General features: G+C 45.9%; 1 protein-coding gene across 1 annotated transcript; it reads right to left on the bottom strand.

Moving 5' to 3' along the window:
* Nucleotides 1-12459: 12459 nt before the first annotated feature.
* Nucleotides 12460-14791, bottom strand: CCR6 (C-C motif chemokine receptor 6). The gene is made up of 2 exons (XM_075445375.1): nucleotides 14718-14791; nucleotides 12460-13545 (listed from the first exon to the last, which is right to left on the bottom strand). The coding sequence occupies exons 1-2, from the start codon at nucleotides 14724-14726 to the stop codon at nucleotides 12460-12462; spliced, it is 1095 nt and encodes a 364-aa protein (XP_075301490.1). The 5' UTR covers nucleotides 14727-14791.
* Nucleotides 14792-26024: the final 11233 nt, after the last annotated feature.

Raw genomic sequence — 26024 nt, 5'->3', positions numbered from 1 at the left:
GATGACATAGTTTAGAAGGGGAAGAAAAAAACCTCTGGGTGAGATGGCAGTTAGAGAGAAGAGTGAGATGATGTGAGAGAAGCAACTCTGCAGACACCAAGGTCAACGAAGAAGGAGGGGGGGGAGGTGCTGGAGACGCCGGAGCAGAGAGCCTTCCCTTGCAATGCAAATGGTGAGGCAGGCTGTCCCCCTGCAGCCCATGGAGGTCCACAGTGGAGCAGATCTCCACCTGTAGCCCATGGCAGGGACCCCACGCTGGAGCAGGGGGATGCCTGAAGGAGGCTGTGACCCCTGGGGAGCCCACACTGGAGCAGGCTCCTGCCAGGACCTGCAGACCTGTGGAGAGAGGAGCCCATGCTGGAGCAGGTTTGCTGGCAGGGCTGGTGACCCCGTGGAGACCCACGCTGGAGCAGCCTGTTCCTGAGGGACTGCACCCCGTGCGAGGGACCCATGCTGGGGCAGTTCGTGCAGAGCTGCAGCCCGTGGGAAGGACTCATGCTGGAGAAGTTTGTGGAGAGCTGTCTCCCGTGAGAGGGACCTCAGGCTGGAGCAGGGGCAGAGTGTGAGGAGGAAGGAGCGGCAGAGCCAACGTGTGATGGACCGACCGTAACCCCCATTCCTCGTCCCCCTGCGCTGCTCGGGGGGAGAAGGGGGAGAAACGGGAGTGAAGCCGAGCCCGGGAAGAAGGGAGGGGTGGGGGTGTTTTAAGATTTAGTTTTATTTCTCACTATCCTACTCTGATACGATTGATGATGAATTAAACTCCCTTTTCTGGTTCATGACCCAGTACGTTTGTAGCTGTCAGATCCCATATCCTGCACTGTCACACGGCAGCTTTTATTTATCCTTTCAGTTCACTCAGGTTCTTTGACTCCTGTCCTGAGGCAAGAAGGATATGAGCTAGTCCGTGTCTGACATGATTCCTGTGTGCTCCAGTTATCTGCTGGAGATGGTCGAGACTCCAGAGTACCCAACAGTTTGCCCCTGTTTTAGGCATGTTCGCTGCCTTTGTAGGAGGAGGCAGGTTTTGAGGAATATTCATTTCTGATATTCCCAAAAGTTCTCTTGAAGGGTAGAAGTCAGCAGAGAAACTGGAGTCAAGCAGACTTCCTCAAAACCTGGTTTTATAGCCCTAACAAGAAATGCTAATTTTTCCTCAGATGGTCAAAGGCAGTGGCAGAAAGCTCACAGACTCTTTACGACCACAGCGTCCAGGCAGAAGCCTGCAAAGAGCTGTTGGGTTTGCAGTTTGCCTTTACAAAGCTCTAAGAATGTCTGTAACTTGGATTTTGTACTTCAGTCTCTTTATTTGCCTTTATTTTACTTTCTTATCCCTTCTTCCTTAAAACCATTTACCTTAGCTTCTGTTATGAGTATATAAAATTTACATAAAACTGCTGTGAACATTTCTGCAGCGAAGCAGTATTTGGGAGTAATTTTTATACAAAAATGTATTTTTACTTAAAGGCCAAACAAATTAAAAAAAGAACCCACCTTAATTCACTGTGTTCCTCCCCAAATAACCGTTACCTTATCAGAGATCACACACTGTATAACAGAGCAGCAAAACACAGAACTTTTTTATATTCTCTGCCAATTATTTAATTTTACCTGTGCTGTATCCAAACTTGGTCTTCAGTTAAACGTCTTGAGCATTTTAGGTCTTAATGAATATTACAAATTGCTCTGGCTGCCAGACTCTGAAAGGCATAAGAAATTGTCCTTCAATACTCTCCTGTAATGCAATCAGCTGCGAAGCCAGACAGAGAAGTTTCAGACAAGAGAAATGTGGTTTGCGTGGCGTTATATATGCTTATTTTCCCTCCCTCTGGAAATATGCTGTATCATTAGATCATGTAACTTTATGAATTGTAACTATACAGATATAGACCAGAAATTAATGTTTACAGACTGAGCAGGGACGGAATTTAGTGGACAAACCCTCTTTGATTTCAGTAACCTGCTAAGTGAGATAGTGCCAAGGTGTGAATCAGTACCTATGGAAATCTGTTAATACAGATTTTTCAGAACTGCAACAGTATAAAACTGGTATAATGCATAGAAGGATCATCTAAATGTGTAGTTACACACAGTAAAACCGACTGAAATTGAAAAAAATTCGGGTGCCAGAATAACACCAGCCATTAGAAATAAACACTATCATAAAAAAAAAATACCTGGGGCCCGGTGAACGTCAGGGTAGTTGGCGTTCTCCATGTGAGCTGGTTTTCCAGACAGCAGATAGCTAAGCAACCCGCTTATTTCTGTCAGTAGAGTCATAGAACAGACGGTGAGGTTTGATCACGGAGACCTCTGGAGAGCGTCCAGTCCTTCCCCCTCCTCAAAGAAGGGTAAACGTGTGCCGTAATGTATGTTGCATTATTTATCGAAATGTCTGGGTCATGTACAGTTTTCACCCTTAAATATATCAATCAGATACCTTTATAATAGATATTACAGTGCTATTTTTCAATGTTTGTGTGTTCATCTGGGGATTTCTTATTTTACTTTTGTGTTCGTCTCTCCTTATTGTGTTAGCTCTGATAAAATAGAATTTTAAATGACACCTTACCGAGCCTGAGTGCCTTTCTTACTGGGATCGTAACAAATCAGCACCTCTTGATGCAAAACATAATGAACTTCTACCACCAAGTTTTGCAAATCCAACAAAAGTGATCTAACCAGGTTTCCGCAGAACTCAAAGATGGGGTGCAGAATAGAGAAAAAACTTCAGGATTAATTCCAGTTGTTCACTTTCACTTTTTTGTACATTTTGCACCATTTTCTGGGATTATTTGGGCGTATGCCTTGATATTTTCTAAGGTTTAACACATTAGCTCCCTTTGGGAGGTCACTGGTGCCCCTCAGCTGAGTCATAATCACTTTTAATAACCTGAAAGCCCAGCTCATACATGCAAATAAAACACTGCCAAAAGGTGTTGGCAGAACTCAGAGTCAGGTACAAAGTCTCACTGCGAATGTGAGAGTTGTAAAAAGACATTCAGGGCAAGCAGCTTCTTACACAGTTGTTTTGCCAGGAAATATTTGTCTGTAAATGCCCTTAGAGAATGTAGCAACAGTTAAATAACCTGATGCCTTTGTACTGGAAAAAAACCAGAAGTGATAAAACGATATCCGATATTTTTAAAAAAAAATCCAGAAGAGCAACACATTTTTCAGTGTTTTGTAAGTGAAACCAGCAAAAATACTTGCTGTTGGAATTGCACAGAAAGCACACAGCCTAGCCCTTCACATCTACTGAGATCTCCGCGCGGCATAGCGGCACCTGATGCAGCACGAGAGCGGCTGCTGCCCCTCCAGACATCGCAGTCCCAGTTGCCAGCGAACATTCGGTGGCGAAGTAAAAGCCGACCGTTATCAAACCTGTTGAGATCAGGCAAAAACACTTAAAGACTGAAAGGAGGAAAACTACTCTGCATTGGGAAGGAACAACCCCAGGCACCAGTACAGGCTGGGGAGGACCTGCTGGAGAGCAGCTGTGGGGAGAGGGACCTGGGTCTGCTGGTGGATGACAAGTTGACCATGAGCCAGCAGCGTGCCCTGGGTGCCCAGAAGGCCAATGGGATCCTGGGGTGCATTAGGAGGAGTGTGGCCAGCAGGTCGAGGGAGGTTCTCCTCCCCCTCTGCTCTGCCCTGGGGAGGCCCCATCTGCAGTGCTGTGTCCAGTGCTGGGCTCCCCAGTTCAAGAAAGATGAGGAGCTACTGGAGAGAGTCCAGCGGAGGGCTACGAGGATGAGGAGGGGACTGGAGCATCTCTCCTGCAAGGAAAGGCTGAGGGAGCTGGGCTTGTTCAGCCTGGAGAAAAGGCTGAGAGGGGACCTTAGAAATGCCTCTAAATATCTGCAGGGTGGGTGTCAGGAGGACGGGGCCAGACTCTTTCCAGTGGTGCCCAGCAACAGGACAAGGGGCAATGGGCACAAACTGAAGCAGAGGAAGCTCCAGCTGAACATGAGGAAGAACTTCTTCCCTCTGAGGGTGATGGAGCCCTGGCCCAGGCTGCCCAGGGAGGCTGTGGAGTCTCCTTCTCTGGAGATGTTCAAAACCCACCTGGATGCGGTGCTGTGCAGCCTGCTCTGGGTGACCCTGCTTCGGCAGGGGGTTGGACTGGGTGACCCACAGAGGTCCCTTCCAACCCCGAACATTCTGTGACTCTGTGATACTCTATTTTCAGAGGAAATGAGGTTCTTCCCTTTCTTCCTCTTTCGCTGACAAGCAGCAGCAGCACCAGCCCTCTAGGAAGGGGTGTGGAGGGCAGGCAGCAAGCCCCTGTGGCTTCAGTTCAGCCACAAACCTGAGGTTTGGGGAGAGCAACAAGGTAAAGCTTATAATGCACATATTCATTATATAGTTATAATATACAATCATATTATTATATTATGAAGCTAAACTAAGTTATTAAAAGGGCCTTAAATCTATAGAGATTTAAGAGGTAGAAAGCCAGTTGAAGACAATCTGAGCATGAATAGTTTAAACGTGGTTCAGGTTTGAATAAGGAACCATTTTAGACAGCATCTGTCTCACACAAAAATCAAGTGAGTGGAATTAGCTATCATTGAGTGTTTACATCCAATATTTTGCAACTTTAGTAAAAATTTTATGCAACTTCACATGTTTCTGCAGTGTTGTATCCTTACCACAAAACAGCAATTTGTACCCTTACATAAATAAATACAAAGAACAGAAGAAGCGAAAAGGAATGTAGTCCTCTAGTAAGGGCAATAAAGCCATCTTAAACCTGTGATTTCTATGGCTTTCTTCAATAACATATTTTGAAGTCCAATTAAAAAACAGCAGGTATTTATAGAAAACTTGAGGGGGAAGAAAACTGTTGACACCAGCCGCGGTTAGAAAGATTTTGTAATGAATCCAGCTGCATGCAGCCTCAGACAAGAACAAGAGAGGTTAATGAAGGCAAAGCAGAAACTGTTTCCTGCATCGATGAGTCTGTTTAAAAATCCTGTTTTTTATGAAAAACCCACAGCACATAATACTTTCATTAACGAACACTGCGTTTATGCCAAATTAACTACAATGTGAAAGGTACACCACGTTCTTCGGTCTCTGCTTTGGCGATTTGCATCCCTGCTGATACTGTCCTGTATTCCTAGCAGTTGCTTCTGAGGTGTAAAACCAACAGGTACATCTGCTGGCATGAAAAGACCATGAGATGGAAGAAGCCTCTGGAAACAGTACTGTTTTAACCACTGTTGTTGTGAGCTGAATCTGTTTTGAATCTGAGTCAGAAATATAAATACAAAGGTGTTTACATTTTTCTCTTAAAATTTTGTGAGGCAGATGATTACAATATATTATAATTCACCTAGGATACATTAATAAGACTATTTTAACTTTCAGAAATGGATCTCAGAAATCAAACCATCTTCCATGACTACACATCATTCATGCATTCTAACAACAGTATGTTTTCTGTACCTTAGTATTTCTTTTTCTCTTCCATTCTGTACTTTTTGTGATTGAATACAACACCTAGAAATTCTTTTTATAAAAATGTACTTGATATTATCAAAAAATAATAACAAATTATGTGGACTAGAAGCAAAACTTGATCTGATACCTACCAGAAATTCATAGGTTAAAAACTGAATACTAGCAAAAGATGAGCAAAGAAAATCAAGGATAGCAGGTAGAGTTCCAGTTGTAACTACTTTAATGCTCCATACCTCTGCAAGTTTTTCAGAAATGGAACAAGAAATCACAGCAAAACCATAACTGGATGATCCAACCCAGGCTAAGAAACAAAAAAATGATCACCAATTTTCTGGTATAGTAGGTAGCTTTTTTCCTGCAAAATTCCTAACCACCAGATAGGACTAAGCAAAAAGTCCTCACAAATAAAAGTACCGTGTTCTGCACTGCAGCATCAGGGGTGTCTATGGTCGCTGTAGGTCAAGATCACAGAAGTTTTCCGTTTTGAAGAAAAGCTCTTACTTCAGTGTTCAGCCCTTGTTTCATATGGAATGAGCTGCGTGTTCTCTACTTCCCTTAATCCTCAGTGAATCACAAGTTTATAAATAAATTCCAGTTACTACAGATTAAACATATATAATTAATTTGTATTAACTATAGTAAATATCTAGGAAAGACAAAGCTACACTAAAACTGACTAAGAGCCTAAAAAAGTTTTGATAGAAGAATATGAATTCAGCTGGTTTAGCTCAGCTTTATATACATGGATCAAAAATGGTAATGCAGTAATTCAGTATGCATTTCTAATAAAAAGTCAGTGAAAATAAATGGAAGATGATGATTTAATTAAAAACATGAATGGTGCACCAGGATATACAGTTGGGTTACAGAATGCCACCAATCCTAAGACAACTGACTACGGATATCAGCTAGAAAATGTACAAACAACCTGTTTTTCAGTTTGTAAGGAAAGGCACCCTGACTTGGTGGATAAGAACTTTCACTAGCAAAATAACTTTTTAATGAATAGGGTTTGTTTTCTTCACTAAATAAAACACTATTCAGCTCAGGTTAGATAATGGAGTTCATTCAAGCAAAAATGGAGAATTTGTTTTAAGGAACTTGTCGTAAAAGGAACTTCACTGTACTGAAAGCTGCCCAGAGAACAGCGCTGTGCTTAGTGGTCACCTCCTTACCACCAGGTCTCCTGTCAGTCACCCACAGTAGAGGAGATGTCATTTCATTCCCTCTTCAGACTGCAGGACCTGCAGTCACACCGCCCAGAAGAGAATGAAGAGCTACTGGTGTGGTACAATCTAAGCGTGAAACATCATCCCTTTTTTTGGTGTTGGAGCTGCACTTTGCACAGCCTGCTTCAAAGCGGGTATGAGCTCCTAATCCACAGGTCGGGGCAGGAGGTGGCACCTCCCAGCTCAGGAGGTGGCAGGAGAGAATACCCTGATTGCTCAGCAGCAGCGTAAAAAACCTGATCATCAGCCACTTTCAGTGGTTTTGTGAAATCATTTCCTTGGCTTTTATTACAGCATCTGAAAACTAACCAGAAACATCAAAACATTTTAGATGTTGGATGAGACAAACTGTTTTGACATTTTGAAAATGTTATCATTTTCACTTAATCTAAAATAATTTTTTCCAATTCAGTCCAAATTCTGAAATCTTCAAGTACCATCTTCTTGCTACTTTTGTAGCAAAACCCCCCAAAATTTTCACAGTTCTAGTCAACAAGATTGCCCTACAAAGATCCAAAGCAGAGTTTGGTCTAAATAATAAATTCAGAATTATACCTGTTATATACTTAATCATTATCAACAATCTTCCGTCACAAAAATGTTCCTCTAGACTGTTTTTCCTGTTTCTCTTCAGTTTCCACTCATCATCTCCAACTGTTCTCTATTTTTGCGCATAATTTTAATTTTCTTTCCTCCACCTTTGCTTGCTAATAGCATGGCCCAAATGGCTTTGAACTCCTCTGTCCACTGTGAGTCTCTTGCAGGTTCATTAGCTTATAGTGATCACTCTTCTAAGAAAATTGATATATAAATAGAAAAGGTAGCACATGAAATTTAAATACCATGGGAAGAAAGTTGCCATTTTCATAGGGAGCCGATTAATAAATCAGGTCTCTTTTCAAGATGATGCATGTCAGAAAACAGGTTCAGCTTTAGGCTGTCCGCACTGAGAGATTACGTCTTTATTTAACACCATGCACTGATGACCTACCACCTTCTGAATGGCTTAAACAGGAACCAGGGCCACCATGGAGCCACCAAAAGCAGAATAGAACCCACTAACAAGCAGAGACCTTGTACGTGCAGCCAATACCACAACCCAGCCCCCCGCCAGAGGAAGAAATGAGTTGTCTACTCGAAGCTTATCAACCGCATCTTCTGTGTGTACGACACGACACAACACAGTCTGTATCCTTCCCTCTTTAAATTTGGTAGGAAACGAGGACCTATGTAAAACCAAGTCTTTTCTTCTTCAAAACTAGCAGATGGAATACATGCAACAACAACAACAAAAATCACCACGTGTTTGCTGCACAGTGTACTTCGCAGCTACCACAACGTGAAAATAATAATAAAAAGCAGCGGCCATAGCGAGCTCTGAAAAGTTACTCCGTGAGCAGTGAAAGCAACATCCAATTCCTATAAATTTATGCTCTTTTCACGCCCTAAACTCTCAACACCGACCCCAGCTCACCTGTCAGTTCTGCTGACGTGGCCACCGAGGGAAGGACAGAAGATCTGAGGGCCCGCCAACATCTGCTGGCCAGCCTGCCACGATGGCCACCCGCTGCTGAACAGCAGGCTGCCTTGTTTGCTCTGAGCTGATCTTGATCTTCCACCTCAGAGCAGATTTCACAAAAAGCGGTTAGATGATATTGAAAGTAAATTGAAATTTTAACAAGCCATACTTCCGTTCTCTAGTTGCCCTCAAAATTTGAGTAAGAAAGCCAGTGTCTGGCTGGCTGGCATGGTGGTCCTACCTGCTCAGCAGCTCCATGGGAGTCCGTCCCACTCCTCACTCCCATTTCTCCCAGAGACAGGGCGATCGTTCACGGCAATCGAGATTTCGGCTGTACCTCAAGAGGGGTTTTTTGCAAGACCCTGACATCAGCACTATTCCTATCCCAAGCACCGTTTTGGTCTCACGCACGCGCCATGTTCCCCTTCCCCACATGATGCTTCTCACCAACAAGAATTATGGATATGGATGCCGTGAAAAGCCAGAATTAAAGACTCAATATTTGGCAGACTATTAAGCAGGGATTCTTTATTACGGCGCCGGGCACACGGGGGATCTCTCCTCCAAACGTGTGCACCAAACACTCTGTCATTTCAGGTTAAATACAGTCACAATATACATACTCATCATATTTCCAAGAAATGCTTAGCTATTCATGACTTTTCCAAGAACTAATTAGCATATGGTAATGTCTTTCACGCATGTCTGTTAGCATTCTCAGGTGGTCTTTGGGGGTCTTAAGATGAAGGCTTGTGCTCCTCATCACAGTGTCTGCTGGTTGTCCTTTGTTTCTGCGCAAACTCCGTTCTAAGATCACATCTACTGTGTCCTTCCAGGTTGTGTTGCTCTGGTTTTGTTGCCCTCTTGGTGCCTCTTTCTCTCTGTAGCTTGGTGCATCTGCCCTCCCAAGGCCAAGCTGTCCAAATAATATTATTTAGGAGTCTGTCTTAGAGCTTTCCTATCCTCCCCACAACAGCAAGTCAAGTTTATCTAAGTAGCGTTCTTTAGGAGCCTCTTTATCTTAGAGCTTTCCTGTCTTCTCAAAACAGCAAGGATCTACTTTAGTTTAATTACAATCACTCTAGTAAGTGGAAATTTTACATTTATGGGTATCAGTACACTTTCTACTTTTCAGCATCATTTCCAGTGAGCGTTTTTCCCTCCTACAAGGCAGCAGCCTGGAGGCTATGTTGCCTCCCACGGGAGGCCGATGTCCCACCACCGCCATTTCCAGCTCGCCAGGGTCCCTCATGGCTACCAGGGGCTGGTGACCCCCACGGCAGCCTGGCGGGCCCCTCTCCCTGCCTATGGGACCGAGCTCTGCTCTCTTCCCCTTCCTCCCTCACCCCCAAGGGACGATGCCCTCAAAGGGGCCGGGAGCCGCTTCAGGAAGGCAATGGTGGCCCTGAAAGGGGCCAGGAGCTGCTTCGTGAAGGTGATGGTGGCCCTGAAAGCGGCCAGGACCTGCTTTGTGAAGGTGATGGTGGCCCTGAAAGGGACCAGGAACCACTTCATGAAAGTGATAGTGGCCCTGAAAGGGACAAGGAGCTGCTTCGTGAAGGCGATGGTGGCCCTGAAAGGGTCCAGGAGCTGCTTCACGAAGGCGATGGTGGCCCTGAAAGGGGCCAGGAGCTGCTTCGTGAAGGCGATGGTGGCCCTGAAAGGGACCAGGAACCACTTCATGAAAGTGATAGTGGCCCTGAAAGGGACAAGGAGCTGCTTCGTGAAGGCGATGGTGGCCCTGAAAGAGTCCAGGAGCTGCTTCACGAAGGCGATGGTGGCCCTGAAAGGGGCCAGGAGCTGCTTCGTGAAGGTGATGGTGGCCTTGAAAGGGGCCAGGAGCCGCTTCGTGAAGGTGATGGTGTCCTCGAAAGGGTCCAGGAGCTGCTTCACGAAGGTGATGGTGGCCCTGAGGGGGGCCAGGAGCCATTTCATGAAGACGACAGCCTGTGGCATGTGGCCTCTGCCTCTCTGCCCGGGGTCTGTCAGCCAGCCCCCTCCACTGGGACAGTGGCAGTGACAGGGTCAGCGCCTGCCCCTTGGCCACCATCTTGCCCCCCAGCCCCACCCCAGCGGCCATCAGGGCAGCGTGTGGGTTGTTCTGTGGCTGGAGGCTGATGCAGGCATGGCAGCACGGTGGGCAGGAGGGTGGGGGTACGCTCCTGAGCCTCGTGGGGCTCTGCTCAAGAGCCGCCATGGCACTTGGCGGACCTCCACCGTGTCCTTCCTGCCCTAGGGCACAGTCCCTCACGCACCCCTGAGGGAGAGACGCCATGTCACGCAGATGGGAGAGGTTTTGCACGTGGTAAGAGAATGTTTCAAGGCAAGACATTTAGCGAGAAACTCTTTAGATCTGAGGAGAGTTTTTTCCTTTTCAGTTCTATTTTTTATTTGTTGAATTCTCTTCCAGAAAATCCCAGTGCTATATACAGCAAATGCATGCATCTGCATTTACGTAATTTTGTGTCTTATTCTTGCCTAAGTTGATATTCAGTCATGATAAATATATGCAATGTTTACCATACCTGGCATTGATATTTTAAAACCTCAAACTGCCACTTAAACGAGGATGGGTCGCACCAGCCAAGGCAGCGGTTTTGACAAGTTCCATGTGGTGCTGTGTCAGTGCCCTTCCCCAAGGGGTCTTCAGCTCCGGCACCGTCCTCCTTGGCCCTTCACACTGCCGCTGAACGATGCGGTCAGTCATCCAAGCTCCGCCGTCTCTTCGGCCACGAATTTTAAAAACACCCAACTAAAGTAGACAGCAAGCTGCAGATCGTGTTAATTTACACAGCTGTAAGGGTGTAATGTCCCACACGACAGCAAATCCAGACACCACCATGGCTCGTGCTCCTGTCGCAGCAGGACTGCAGAGGACTGGGAAGTCCTTCAGCAGACTGCAGATGGTGGTGGTCCTCTCCTCCATCCTGCCCCTCTGCCTTCCAGCCCCTGCTCCTGCCTACCTGGCCATTCCGTCACGACTGCTACAGTGTGGTGAAGCTCGCTCGATGGGCAGAAGATCCACTGAGGATCTGCTGAAAAGTCATGGCTGGTTAAAAGTAATTGCATTTATTATAAATATTCCTGTATTCATAGTGAGTCAAATGCCGACTCAGTAAAACTTCTGGCTGAATTAAGTCAGATTCTGGTCTGCGTTTTGGCTATAGTCCTTAATTTCTGAAGATAATAAAGTTAATTTCATATGTGTGTATTTGTGCTAGTAAATCCACTCCTCCTGCTAATGGTAGCTAAATACCAGGAAATGCATCGTGTTTTGGTACCGATCAAGCTTCAACCAAAAGTGTTGGAATAATTGCAGTTCTGCACAGTTTGTCACCTCCTAAAAAGAGTGTGAATTTCAGCTAGAAAGAAGCAACTTTTTGCAAAGAGGCATTCACCAGATTATCAGCTTCAATGGATTCCAGCCAACAAAGAGGAGAATCGCTCAAGCAAAGCTCCTTTCTCTGTTCAGAAGATAATCTCAGGAGATGTCAGAAAACCTTTCTGTGGACATTTCAGTGTTCTCTTTAACTAGTAGTTTTCTTTTCTTCCAATATTCTCTTTAGTAGACATGTCACTGTTGCCTTTGACCAGCCTCAGCCTTGGTGTAAGCAACTCCTGATGAGCAGGTAGAGTGTAGAATGGGGCAAAGATTTCTGAGACCTAACACCTAAGACCAACTACGTCAGCAGCCTTGAGCCTGTTTCTGCATTTCTCTGTTTGCTTTTCTTGCTGCGCTTTGCTCAAAATGCCACCTCCTGAGGCAAGTATTGTCACAGCGTGACCTGTCTACAACAAAAGCACAGTGGAGACCTGTGCTTAAACAGGATTTCCAGGTAGAAGTCATTAACAGAAACGACATAAATGTAAGTAGAGTGAGCCTGGACATAACCCAGTTCAACTACTTAGTTCTTTCGGGATATTTCAGTGATGTAGGACAGATGAGATACAATTTTTCTTTAGAAAACAAGAAGGGTTCCTCTGTAAACTTCAGTTTCTTGATAATTCTAAGAGAGCGTGCTTTAGAAGAGCGTGAATGTTAAGAGAGGTGAAGAAGATTTCCGTTTTCCACAGGACAGTGTTATTTTTCTGTCCTAGTTCTTTTCCTGAAGGGAGCTGTAGATCATGGGAGCTCTTGCAGAGGTGCAGAGAAGCCCAAATGACTTGCTGTTGCAGGCACAGTGACACTGGTTTGGGTTGCTGGGTGAGGAGTCCTTCAGAAATAACGTTGTTCAAATTGTATTAGATAGTGAAAGAAGATCCATTGTCTGTCAGAATTTCACTAGTCTGTCTTGAATGACAGTTATCAGAGTTTGTCCTTGAACTACGTTTATTGTATTTCTTGTACCTGACGCACCATAGGTCTTTCATTATCTTCACAAAATAGCTTCTGAACTTCACTCCAATGAATGCATAGAGCACAGGGTTCACGCAGCAGTGTAAAAATGCTATGGCTTCAGTGGTGTACTTCACATAGGCCATTACCTTCTCATTTTCACAAGATTTGTCTATCTTGCCCATATTTACGGCTGTCACAAGAAGAACGATGTTATAAGGCACCTGGCAAACTAGAAAAACAGCTACAATTAATACGATCACACGGATTGCTTTGTTTCTTTTGGAATTCTGAGCTTGTTGTAAGGATTTGACAATTAACGTGTAGCAAAAAACCATGAATATGAAAGGTATAAAAAATCCAAATCCAACTTGTAGACACAGCAGCAGTGACTTGAGCATCGTGCTTTCAGACATTCCATCAAATTTCTGATCACAGATCTCCTTGGTTTCATTGGTGGAGAAGATGTAACTTTCACTGTACAGAAAAGAGGAACTAGAGATTAAAATGGATGATACCCACACGACCAAACAAATGAGTTTACTGTATGCGAGCGTTCTCGCCCGGAGTTTAAACGACTTTGTGGCCTGTACGATCGCAATGTACCGGTCCACGCTGATAAAGGCCAAAAGCAGCATGCCACAGCTGAAGTTGATTGCATAGATACCTCTGGTCATTTTGCAAATGAAATCACCAAAAATCCATCTGTCGGCAGCATAATTCACTGCCCACAGTGGGAGAGTGAGAACAAACAGGATGTCTGCTATGGCCATGTTGAAGAGGTACACGTCGGTCATGGACTTGGTTCTTTCATACAAAGCGAAGGTCATCACTACAAAGATGTTGCCAACGAGGCCGATGATGCAAATCAACGAGTATGCGACTGGCAGAAATGTTTTCGTGAAGTGCCTGACTTCCAGCTTAGAGCAAGGTTGTGTGATTAGAGAAGGATAGTCTGCATAATACGAATCATCTGTGGTGTGAGACTCTGTCTGTAAAAAAGAAGATCACCAGTTAACACATAGCTGTTAATCTCTAATTTCTGTATAGTAGAAAGATGATAGATAACAAAGTCATAAAAAAATGGAAATCTTTTGAAGTTAGTAACTGCAGGGTGGGTGTCAGGAGGACGGGGCCAAGCTCTTTTCAGTAGTGCCCAGCGACAGGACAAGGGGCAATGGGCACAAACTGAAGCAGAGGAAGTTCCAGCTGAACAGGAGGAAGAACTTCTTCCCTCTGAGGGTGACGGAACCCTGGAACAGGCTGCCCAGGGAGGCTGTGGAGTCTCCTTCTCTGGAGATGTTCAAGACCCACCTGGCCGCGGTCCTGTGCAGCTTGCTGTGGGTGACCCTGCTTGGGCAGGGGGGTGGACTGGGTGACCCACAGAGGGCCCTTCCAACCCCTACCATTCTGTGATTCTGTGATTTTGTATTATATGGCTTGCTCATTTACAATGGAAGTGACATTTCCCTTACGATAACTGCAATACTTCTGTCTGCTCCTTCCCACATCTCAGCTTCAAGCCTGTATGAAACTCATCCCAAGACAGCCCACATCACTGCAGTTTCCTCCAACGCTGCATGTTTTACACTATTCCCACTGACCACACACACCAATTACAAACGCAGTTAACGATGTAGAGCAGACAAGGGAATTTCATAAAAACCTTCATTAAAATCTGAACAGGGAGATAACCGTTTTGGATGGCCCAAAGGTTTCCACTTTTAAATACGTTATGCAGAAAGGATTAGTCTGCTGTCATAGAAGACTCTACCGTGTAGAAGTCTGAATTTGAAGTAGGGGTCTAGACTTCCTTTGCCATGAAGGGAGGGGAACAGGCCTTTCCAGCATGTTATACATTTCATACTAACGTACCTTGGCTAATCAGGCCCAAAAATGATCCCTTCTCTCCACTCAGCTAGACAGGCAAGCCAGGATGGCCAGCCTGAGACATGGTTACCTGCACCACGAACACCAAACCCGTAGTTATATGAGGAGAGTGTAAACCCAACAAACAGCGTGCTTTGGCAGTGAACTCTGCTGTCAGAAACATCTCTTCAGCTAATCGCTCCTGAGGTTTAGGCATTTGGACCTCAAAGAGCTGGTACTTCCAGACTGATGGCTTTATTAATGTACTAATATAGTTTATTGATTAAGTACTTACAGAATTCATTTTGGCAGCACTCTTCTCGGAAGGAAAAAGATGTTGAGAAGAAGTTCAAAATACTTTCCCAAGGAATTCTGAAAAGAAAATAAAGTAGATTGGCTTGGGAAACCAGCACAAGAAATGTGAACAAGTAGAAAAACAGAACTGGAAAGAAAACATTTATTGAAGGAAGAATCCTATAACTTCAACTGTATCAACAATACACAGGAGCATCTCCACAAGTCAGACCTCTCTGCAGCACCATGTGTGGTTGCAGGAAGCGGGTGGTTTGTATCACTGTCATTGAGGGAACAATCTAACATATGGAATGTTTATTCATACAGCTAATAAATGATATAGGTGACTCTGACTTCACAGTGACTTTTCACCACAAGAAATTAGAGTAAATTATATTTTGCTTTCAGAAATTCTGTATGACAATGAAAATCAGCGTACTGAGGGAAATACGGAACAAATTAACAGCACTAGCTTAGTATACTCCATAACAGTAATACAGTAATTTAACTATATATATTTTTTTACTCTGGCATTTTATCAGTGTGTCTCAGCACTTTTAACATCACATTACTTTCCCTGTTTTATTACACTAGTAAGCTAAACTAAGAGTGCCAGGATAATTGCTTCTCATTGTGTAAAGGATACTACACAACATGTGAAGAGACTGAGCACTAGTGTTGTTTTCTCTTTGTTCGGTGCGCAGATCTTTATATTATAGACTGCACTCCATGAAAATAATTTATCATTTTTATCACTGTGATACCTATGTATTTTACAAATGGTAATTAATTCATTGGCACAACATCCTGTGGTGAGGAGGTATTACTACAGAATCCCAGAACCCCAGCCTGGCAGGGGCTGGCAGGGCCCTCTGGGGATCCCCCAGCCCAACCCCCTGCCGAAGCAGGGTCACCCAGAGCAGGCTGCACAGCACCACGTCCAGGCGGGTCTGGAATCTCTCCAGAGAAGGAGACTCCACAGCCTCCCTGGGCAGCCTGGGCCAGGGCTCCGTCACCCTCAGAGGGAAGAAGTTCTTCCTCCTGTTCAGCTGGAACTTCCTCTGCTTCAGTTTGTGCCTGTTGCCCCTTGTCCTGTTGCTGGGCACCACTGGAAAGAGTCTGGCCCCGTCCTCCTGACCCCCACCCTGCAGATATTTAGAGGCATTTCGAAGGTCCCCTCTCAGCCTTCTCTTCTCCAGGCTGAACAAGCCCAGCTCCCTCAGCCTCTCCTCGTAGGAGAGATGCTCCAGTCCCCTTCTCATCCTCGTAGCCCTCCGCTGGACTCTCTCCAGTAGCTCCTCATCTTTCTTGAACTGGGGAGCCCAGAACTGGACACAGTACTGCAGATGGGGCCTCACCAGGGCAGAGCAGAGGGGGAGGAGAACCTCCCTCGACCTGCTGGCCACACTCCTCTTGATGCACCCCAGGATGCCATTGGCCTTCTTGGCAGCCAGGGCACACTGCTGGCTCATGGTCACCCTGTCGTCCACCAGCACTCCCAGGTCCCTCTCCGCAGAGCTGCTCTCCAGCAGGTCAGCCCCAGGCTGTACTGGTGCCTGGGGTTGTTCCTCCCCAGGTGCAGGACCCTGCACTTGCCCTTGTTGAACTTCATCAGGTTTCTCTGCGCCCAACTCTCCAGCCTGTCCAGGTCTCGCTGAATGGCAGCACAGCCACCACTCCTCCCAGCTTTGTGTCATCAGCAAACTTGCTGAGGGTACGCTCTGTCCCACATCTGCCAGCTCTCTCAGCACTCGTGGGCGCATCCCATCAGGGTCCATGCATTTGTGGGTGTCCAGTTTGCCTAAATGATCTCTAACCTGATCCTCCTGAACCAAGGGAATGTCTTCCTTTCTCCAGGCTTCCTCTCTTACCTCCAGGGACTGGGATGCCTGAGGGCCAGCCCTAGTGGTGAAGACTGTAAGCAAAGAAGGCATTTAGTAACTCTGCCTTCTCTGCATCCTCCGTCACCAGGGCACCCACCTTGTTCAGCAGCAGCCCCACATTTGCCCTAGTATTCCGTTTGCTGCTGATGTGTCTGAAGAAGCCCTTCTTGTCTTTGGCATCCCTTGCCAGTTTTGATTGCAGGTGGACCTTAGCCTTCCTTGTTGCATCCCTGCATACTCTGACTACATTCCTGCATTCCTCCTAAGTGGCCTGTCCCTCTTTCCACATTCCATAGACCTTATTCCATCTGAGTTTTGCTAGAAGCTCCTTGCTCATCCATGCAGGTCTTCTGCCTCCTTTGCTTGATTACTTACTCATGGGGATGCACTGATCTTGAGCATGGAGGAAGTGATGCTTCCTCCATGTGACCAGCTCTCTTGGGCCCCGCTACCTTCAAGAGCCCTAACCCATGGGATTCCTCCAAGAAAGTCCTTGAGGAGGACAAAGTTAGCTCTCCTGAAGTCCAGAGCTGTGATCCTACTTACTGCCCTGCTTCCTCCACGCAGGATCCTGAAATCCACCATCTCATGGTCACTGCAGCCAAGGCTGCCCAACCTTCACATCCTCAACAAGTCCATCTCTATTTGTCAGCACAAGGTGCAGCAGCACACCTCTCCTCATTGGCTTCTCCACCACCTGCCTCAAAAAGTTACCATCAGTGCTCTGCAGGAACCTCCTGGACTGCGTATGTGTGGCTGTGTGGTCTTTCCAGCAGGTATCAGGGTGGTTGAAGTCCCCCATGAGAACCAGGGCTTGTGATCGTGAGGCTACTTTCAGCTGTCTGCAGACACCACTTCTAAGCGCGTTATGGAGGACTTCAGTTACGTAAAGGATTAAATCCGTTGACTCTGGTTGCAGCCAAGCTCAGACTTCTGCAAATCAGACCACGGTGTCTAAAGTCACAGAGAGATAAAATGGGGAACATGCCATTGGTGGCCACATGTGCAAAGCTGGGCTTAAATCACGTGTTTAACCGCACGCAGGAATCCACGGGCAGGAGATTTAGTTCCTCAGCATTCCCCTGCTTGAGTGCAGTCCTCTTCTTTCCATCAGTTGCTCCATGCAAGTGGCACGTACCAGCAAAGCAAGGACTGGATGGCACGAGGGCCCGTATTTGCTAAGGCTGTGCATGGCAGTTTCAGCTAGAGTTTCCCTGCTTTTTGTTAGTCGTGCTGCTAATTAGGAAGTACACATGGGTCAGCTTTAGGTCTAGATAAACAAATCCTTCCTGTTTGGGAGTTACTTGAATTTTGAAGGAGAGACAGATAATCTGTAAAAGTGAGGCAGATGCAGTCCAGACATAACTGGGAAGGTGAGGGAGGGAGAAGACTGAACACCCTCCGAAAACATCATGAGGATTTGACTCTCTCTGACTCGTGTCGGGAAGCTGGCTCATGACAAAGGGCTGAAGATGGGTAAAAAACTGTACTATGTGATGTTGCGTAAGCATCACCGCTTCTCTGCCTTTCCTGCCCTTTAAATAGCTCTTTAACCACCTTTCCAGCTGCCTCTGCTGGCTTCTCAAAGCTGGTTTTTAGAAGCTGCAGGAATATGACAGGCTGAAAGCACTTGAACACCTCCTGAAGCAAGCTTTAAACAATTTAGAGTATCTCAGACATGCAAAGGTGTGTAAGGCAAGCGGGTAAGCTGTACGGTTCACCCGGGGCTATGGTCTCCTAGCCCAGCTTTGAGCAACACCAGTCTCCATCTGCTGCCTTCCCCTCCTCTGACCCCAGCCAGCCCAGCGCTCGTGCCCTTGCTTGGTGTTTCTGCTGCCCTTTGCACTTGGCAGCAGCTGCAGTAACTCTGCAGTTAGGCAGCACTAAAGGGGTACCTGGTTAGGTTAATTATTTTAGAAACTTTTATTTTTGCAAGAAAAGCATCTTTCTATGGATCTGTCATTCGTACCTTTCTAGGACACGCATGGTTAAAACATACAAAGAGCCTGGCAGCGTGTGTTCTCTAGAAAACAGCCGCTCTTTGTTCCACTTAGCCAAAGCTGCTCACAAACTTTAGAGTAATCTGGAGTACTGTGCCCAGTGCTGGGCTCCCCAGTTCAAGAAAGATGAGGAGCTACTGGAGAGAGTCCAGCGGAGGGCTACGAGGATGCTGAGGGGACTGGAGCATCTCTCCTACGAGGAAAGGCTGAGGGAGCTGGGCTTGTTCAGCCTGGAGAAGAGAAGGCTGAGAGGGGACCTTAGAAATGCCTGTAAATATCTGCAGGGTGGGGGTCAGGAGGACGGGGCCAGACTCTTTCCAGTGGTTCCCAGCAACAGGACAAGGGGCAAGGGGCACAAACTGAAGCAGAGGAAGCTCCAGCTGAACACGAGGAAGAACTTCTTCCCTCTGAGGGTGACGGAGCCCTGGCCCAGGCTGCCCAGGGAGGCTGTGGAGTCTCCTTCTCTGGAGATATTCCAGACCCACCTGGACGCGGTGCTGTGCAGCCTGCTGTGGGTGACCCTGCTTGGGCAGGGGGTTGGGCTGGGTGACCCACAGAGGTCCCTTCCAACCCCGACCATTCTGTGATTCTGTGATTCTGTGTAGAGGGAAGGAGACAGGTACAGGTTGCAGGCGTCTAGAAGAAAGGGAGCACGGGTGTTCCCTACAGCCCACAAGGAGGGCTGAGAAAGGAGATCTCAGCTCAGCACCGAAGAGGGGCTCTCCCGTTCTCAGACGAGCTCAGCAGAAAGCCTGTGGGGAAGCACAGCCCCTCGCCACGGGCGAGCTGCGTTCCCTGCCTGACGCTGCCGGGATTCACGAGGGCTCCGCCGGCCACACGAAGAGACGGACTGTCACTGTCCAGCAAACGCTTCTCGGGGATGGTTTGTACGAGAGTAGTGGAGAAGGACTCAAAGCGAAACCAGAATTGCAGAGATCAGATTTAGGACCTGATTTAAATCACTTGAGCTGATTTCCTTTTCTAAATGTGAAACAACATTCGCTGAAGTTGTTAAGAAGATGCACTGGCTGCAAAGGAAGTTGAATCAGAACTCCTAAGAACATAATTTTCTTTTTAAGTTAAATCTTTCTGACAGTCTTTCGATAGGCACCTTTATATTTTGTAATCAGCATATTTAGGGCTTTATTTAGCATTAGTTTATTAGGTAATTATAAAAAATAAATTTCCATATGTATAAGGGGGTGTGTGTGTTCTAACATTGTTTATATACTACCTATGGGCATGTGTCTATGCATATGCACACAAGCATACTTCTGTTCTGAATATTAAATATATAAGCCTTGCATTTTTTATTTCACTGTTTACCCACTTTAGCCCCATTACCATATTTCTTTTCACTATGAAAGCAATATGTCAGTATTCAAAAGTAATATTAAATGACAATCTTAAATACGAATGCATTATTTGAATTATACAAGCAAAAGACAATGGAATAAAGAGAGACGTCAGGAAAAAGAGGGATTTTTATAGAAAAAACACTCTCAGTACTTGGAGGGAATCAGTAAGTATTTTGTAAGCATTGCCCACCATGTAAATACACTCCTACTTACGTGTTCTGTTTAATACATTCATCATACATACATACATACATACATTATAGATTATGTATTTTATCTTAGTACTTACCAGATTTGAAAATGGCCTGAAGATCCGATGAAAGAGGATGTGTGATTCTGCTACATTCTTTTGTGGCTGCCTCAAGCACATTTACCCTCAGCCTCAACAGGAGCACACTTTAATTCAAAAAAACAAGAAATGACAGCGTTAGTTAAAGGTACAGAGTTCAATTGCAATAATCACCACTTCCTCCTGACAAGCAATAACAACAACCTGACCTTTTATGTAGAGGAAAATATTTAACCTTATCTGTGCTGGAAACATGCAAACTGGAGGCAAGTCATTTACTAATTAGGCTAATTGTGTAACGATATTATTTTTTAAATAATCAAGCTAGCATTTGAATCGTAAAAAGTAGGGTGTTCTTTGCTGCTGTGCTCATGTCCTGCATGATGGCCTGTTTCTGCAGAGGGTGAACTTCGTGTCGTGCAGATGAGCAGTTACACCACTGATCATTTAAATCAACAAGGTCACGTAGAGCAGAACCGCAACACTGAGACAAATATTCACTACTGAATTGAAGAACAGCTGTTTTCTGAGCAAAAAATAATAATCTGGCATACGCCGAGGTGCACACTATCCAAATGTTTTGCCCAAAATGCTAACACAAAATACGCAAGTGCCCAGGTGAAGAAGGAAAACGTAATTCTATTTGCCTGGCTGACACAAGGGATTGCTGTTTGTCTGCATGCTTTTCGGATCTGTTGCTAAAGTTCGTTGGAATTAGAGATGAAAAGTTCTCATTTTATGATTCCTGAATTTTAAAAGCTGTAAATGCTTCTTTTCCAGACCTTAGTTTATGATGACAACTCCGAGGTTTGCACCAGCAGCAAAAAAATCTAGCGAAAAACTCCTTCAAACCTCTTATTTATTCTAGAAATGGTGGGTGTGAACATTCCATTGCAGCCTGTGACCTCGCTGGAGACACCAGACGCCGTTAACACAGGCAGCCTCGTAAGATACGGTCAAAGCACCTGAAGAAATGCAGGGTGATGGATACCGCACCCGTCTGTCCTTCAGCGCTGCGCGTATCGGCAGCCGTGGCTCCCGGGCAGCTACAGCGTGGTGCTGCTTCCCGCTGACCGTCCCCGGGGGATGAAACAAAGCCGCTGCACGGTGTCAAAATGTGACTTGGTAGGCCTAAGGTATCATGCTGCAATGGCTCGTAACCATGTAAGCATAGAATTATAGCTTGGAAAAGACCTCTAAGATCATCGAGTCCAACCACCAACCCAACACCACCATTCCTACTAAACTATATCTTGAAGTGCCACATCCACATGGTTTTTGAACCCCTCCAGGGATGAGGACTCCACCACCTCCTTGGGCAGCCTGGTCCAATTCCTGACCACTCTTGCAGTGAAGACATTTTTCCTAATATGCGATCTGAACCTCCTCTGATGCAACTTGAGGCCATTGCCTCTTTTCTTATCACTAGTTACTTGGGAGAAGAGACCATTTCATGGTCAAGCAGGCACATTTCATTTTCTCAGTGGTTGATTTTTGACAGAGCACTGGAACAGGTTGCCCAGGGAGGCTGTGGAGTCTCCTTCTCTGGAGATATTCAAGCCCTGCCTGGACGTGGTCCTGTGCAGCCTGCTGTGGGTGACCCTGCTTGGGCAGGGAGTTGGACTGGGTGACCCACAGATGTCCCTTCCAACCCTGACCATTCTGTGATTCTGCGATTCTGTGATTTTCATGGGATCCAAGATCTTGACTTCAGCTATGACACAATCCCAATGTACTGGTGCAGAACAACACAGAGATACTTAAAAACCCCGAAATGTGAGGCTCGTTTCTCCTAGACGTGTGTGCGTATGCGGACACAGTGCACGCACGTTTTGATTGCTACTGCTGAAAAGCAATATCTTCACTGTTTGATGCATACAAAGCAAAAAAAGTGTGAAATCTACCTGGATTGTGACTCAAATAACTTCAGCGGGCTCATGATAAGATTACTGTGGCCTCCTTATTGCTGCTTGAATGAAACCGTTCCCTGTCATCACAGATCTGGGGAGGGTTATGACTAAACCCCTGAAGTAGTCGAGCGTTTGAAATACGATTTGGTAAAGTCTGCTTACACGGAGGAAAGAAGATGTGTGAGTTTCAGTGTCGAGAAGAAGAGGTCAAGATAAAAAGCCAAGAGAAACGATCATAGCAGACAACTAAGATTATCTCCATTTTAAATTTCTATCGATAAATGGAACTAGCAGCTGCAGTCAGAGGACCAGGGTGCAGCAAAGATCAAAAGACAGATTTCTTGCAGCTGCAAGGAGATCAAAGATCAAGTGGTGAGGCAGATGTTCTTCTCCCCAAGTGTCTACACTGGGCCATCTTCAGAAGCAGGACACGGCACTGAACGGACCCTTGGTCCGTGGGACAGCTCTCGCATTCTTCGCAGCCGCCGGGCTCAGCAACGTCTCCTCACTGCCGGCCGCAGCGCAGATTGAGCGACTTGCAGCAGTCGCTGAAGGACACCAATGTTTTCACCGGCCCGTGGAGAAGAGCAAGGAGAGCGGAGCCGTTGGTCAATGCGAGAGGGCAGCGCCGGGGCGGGGGTGTGAGCGGGGAGGGCGCAGGAGCGGCGGAAGGCGCCGAACAACTGCGCTGTATTTGGGGTTTCTACGTGAAGGCGATTGGCAAGGCGCCCGGACCTTGCGAATCTTTCGAGACATCCTTCGCCACGATAGTGAAGCACTTTTCACTGTATTATTTATTTCATAACTCATAAAAATTGCCATCATTAACACCTCACAGGTTTTCAGGCCACTCTTTTAACCTTTGCTAAGAGGGGCTTTTACTTTTTTTTTTTTCTAAACTACATTTTTGTACTGTTATGCTGAATTGCTCTTAATTGTATGTCAAAATGTAGGAATGGAAATCGTTTAATTAACTTGATTTGGGCTTCAGATGAGGGTCATAAGATTTTTTCTGGACTTTCTTGGAAACAAAATACAAGCTTCATTTTCAACTCTCCTGCCCCTCAAGTGCTGCAAGGAATAGTCCATTTACTCCTGGTAAGCTGAGATGTGGATACTTTTTGCAGTGACCCAGCTATACATGACAGCCTAGATCCTGTTTATGGAGAACTCAATTTCTGTCTCAATACTGTCTGAAGCAAACCACTGATTCCTGCTGGCAGCGTCTGACATTTTGAAACAGGGGCTCAAATCCTACTGAAAATAACAGATTCAGAGTAGGAGCGTATTCTATGTCGGTAAAGGAATTAATTTGCCAGTATTTCATTGCGGGCCATTTCACTGTGGGCCTTTTAAGTGCTTCTTTCTGACAACTCTAGGACTGAAGAGACAGATCTGCGTCTGGCAAAGCAAACTTCATTACACAGAGACAAACCTAGCCCATGGCAGTCATGTAAGCAGCAAATAATCACAGAATCACAGAATGGTCGGGGTTGGCAGGGACCTCTGTGGGTCGGTCACCCAGTCCAACCCCCTGCCGAAGCAGGGTCACCCACAGCAGGCTGCACAGGACCTTGTCCAGGCGGGTCTGGAATATCTCCAGAGAAGGAGACTCCACAGCCCCTCTGGGCAGCCTGGGCCAGGGCTCCGTCACCCTCAGAGGGAAGAAGTTCTTCCTCCTGTTCAGCTGGAGCTTCCTCTGCTTCAGTTTGTGCCCATTGCCCCTTGTCCTGTTGCTGGGCACCACTGGAAAGAGTCTGGCCCCATCCTCCTGACCCCCACTCTGCAGATATTTAGAGGCATTTCTAAGGTCCCCCCTCAGCCTTCTCTTCTTCAGGCTGAACAAGCCCAGCTCCCTCAGCCTCTCCTCGTAGGAGAGATGCTCCAGTCCCCTCCTCATCCTCGTAGCCCTCCTCTGGACTCTCTCCAGTAGCTCCTCATCTTTCTTGAACTGGGGAGCCCAGAACTGGACACAGCACTGCAGATGGGGCCTCCCCAGGGCAGAGTAGAGGGGGAGGAGAACCTCCCTCGACCTGCTGCCCACACTCCTTTTGATGCACCCCAGGATCTCATTGGCTTTCTTGGCAGCCAGGGCACACTGCTGGCTCATGGTCAACCTAAAATAACCTGAAAAATAATGAGCAATGGAAGCAGAAATTCCCTCTGTGTTACAAAAATGGATGTGACTTCAAATCACCAAGTCCATGGTGATGGTAGTCCGTATTGAAAGAAGCACTTCTGCTGCTAGGAACAGCTTCCAGCATCTCTTTCAGATAACGACCTACTTTTGAAATACTAACTAACCTGCGAAGCTGCTGAGTATTATCGACACTGTTGCATGGAATGAGATTCATTAAAAGAGAAATCAGAATTTTAATGGTTAATTAAAAGATAAATCAGAATTTTAGCTTATCCATTACAAAAAGTAGTGCTGATCTTGTTCTGTATTCAGGTGTTTTCTAATTTAAATGCATCTTAGTCTGCACTATATTCAATATCCAGCATGAACAACAGCCTTTCAGAAGGTGAAGAATTCACCGTGCAGTGAACGCCCAAGTTAACGCAAGGTAACTAGCCCAGCTTACCTTCTCAGCACGTTTTCTTTTGACCCAGTTACAGAGCCCAGACAGCCTTCCTTGCAGACGCTTTGTGCTTCGCCTTCACGCTGTGGCAAGAGGAAAGAGTTTTTTCTTTTTAACACAACTGTCTGAAAATCCACGTGTTATGCAAATGAAGCCCCCACATGTAGTTAGATTTTCTTCATCTGCTAGAGCTCTGAAAGGAAACCTACTCTCGTTTAGCTAATATGGTTACTGTGGTTTCTCAAATCTCACCACATGTTAGTTTTCTGCCACCACTAATTAAGGAAAGCAAATATTGAAAGATACGGAAAACAAAACCACCATCTGAGTTATTCCAGAATCCACATGTTTCTTCTGGAATGACTCAGGACGTTGGGTGTTTTTCTAATTCTGAACAATAGGCAGCATGCACACCCCCCACGCTATTCCATCCTGCTTTAATGTTCATTCAGTTAAATTTAGATCAGTCGAATCTGATTCAAAAATCTAGCCATCACCTGAGGTTCTGGTCTCTCCATCATTCTTTTGGACTACAAAATGTAAACAATATCTTTACATTCAGGTTTCTTATCTTACCGATTTTATATTTCTTAAGATTACCGTCCTATATTGTCAATACATTTTTTCTCATTAATTCTTTCAAATATTCCTTCTTGTGTTTGTATCTGGCTTTTCACTCCCCGTTAAACACACTTTGCCTGGTTTTGGTATTTCTGTATTTATTTTTTTGTTCTGCCTATTTCTTCCTCTTTCTTTGTTCAACTTTTCTACATTCCTCTTATTTCCATGTCTTCTTGTCTTTGTAATTTCTCTCCAGCATTACATTCTGTAGCTTGCTTCCCCTTTGATCTTTCTCGTTCACATTTTCAGCCTCCCTCCCACCCGATTCCGCCTGCGCCCCCGCGTCAGACGCAGCCCTCCGCACGCATTGCGAGGTGTCGGGGACTGAAACAACATGCTCCCAGCGCTGATATCCGTCCCACGTTGACTGGCATCCATCAGTGTTTTAATTACTTGATCACCTCGGTCAAGCCAGCTGCAGGAGACGGAGCCCTCCAAAGGCCTTCTGCAGGGTCTTTGCCATGGGAGCAGACGGGGCTCAGGAGGTTTAATGGGTAAGGGCTGTAAACAGGGCGCTTGGGAAGGAGAGGGACTGCAGAATCAGTGCTTAGATGTCGCCCCTAGCCCAAGACATACAACTGCATTTGTAAAACCTCACAACCCATCGTTTTTCTTCCACCAATGCTGTTTAATTTGAAAAAGGAGGAAGACTAAAAAAACAAAAG

This window comes from Opisthocomus hoazin, chromosome 2 (assembly GCF_030867145.1).
Source record: "Opisthocomus hoazin isolate bOpiHoa1 chromosome 2, bOpiHoa1.hap1, whole genome shotgun sequence".
Classification (NCBI taxonomy): domain Eukaryota; kingdom Metazoa; phylum Chordata; class Aves; order Opisthocomiformes; family Opisthocomidae; genus Opisthocomus; species Opisthocomus hoazin.
The sequence above is the reverse complement of the archived record's forward strand: the minus strand, read 5'-3'. Positions and strand labels throughout refer to the sequence as shown.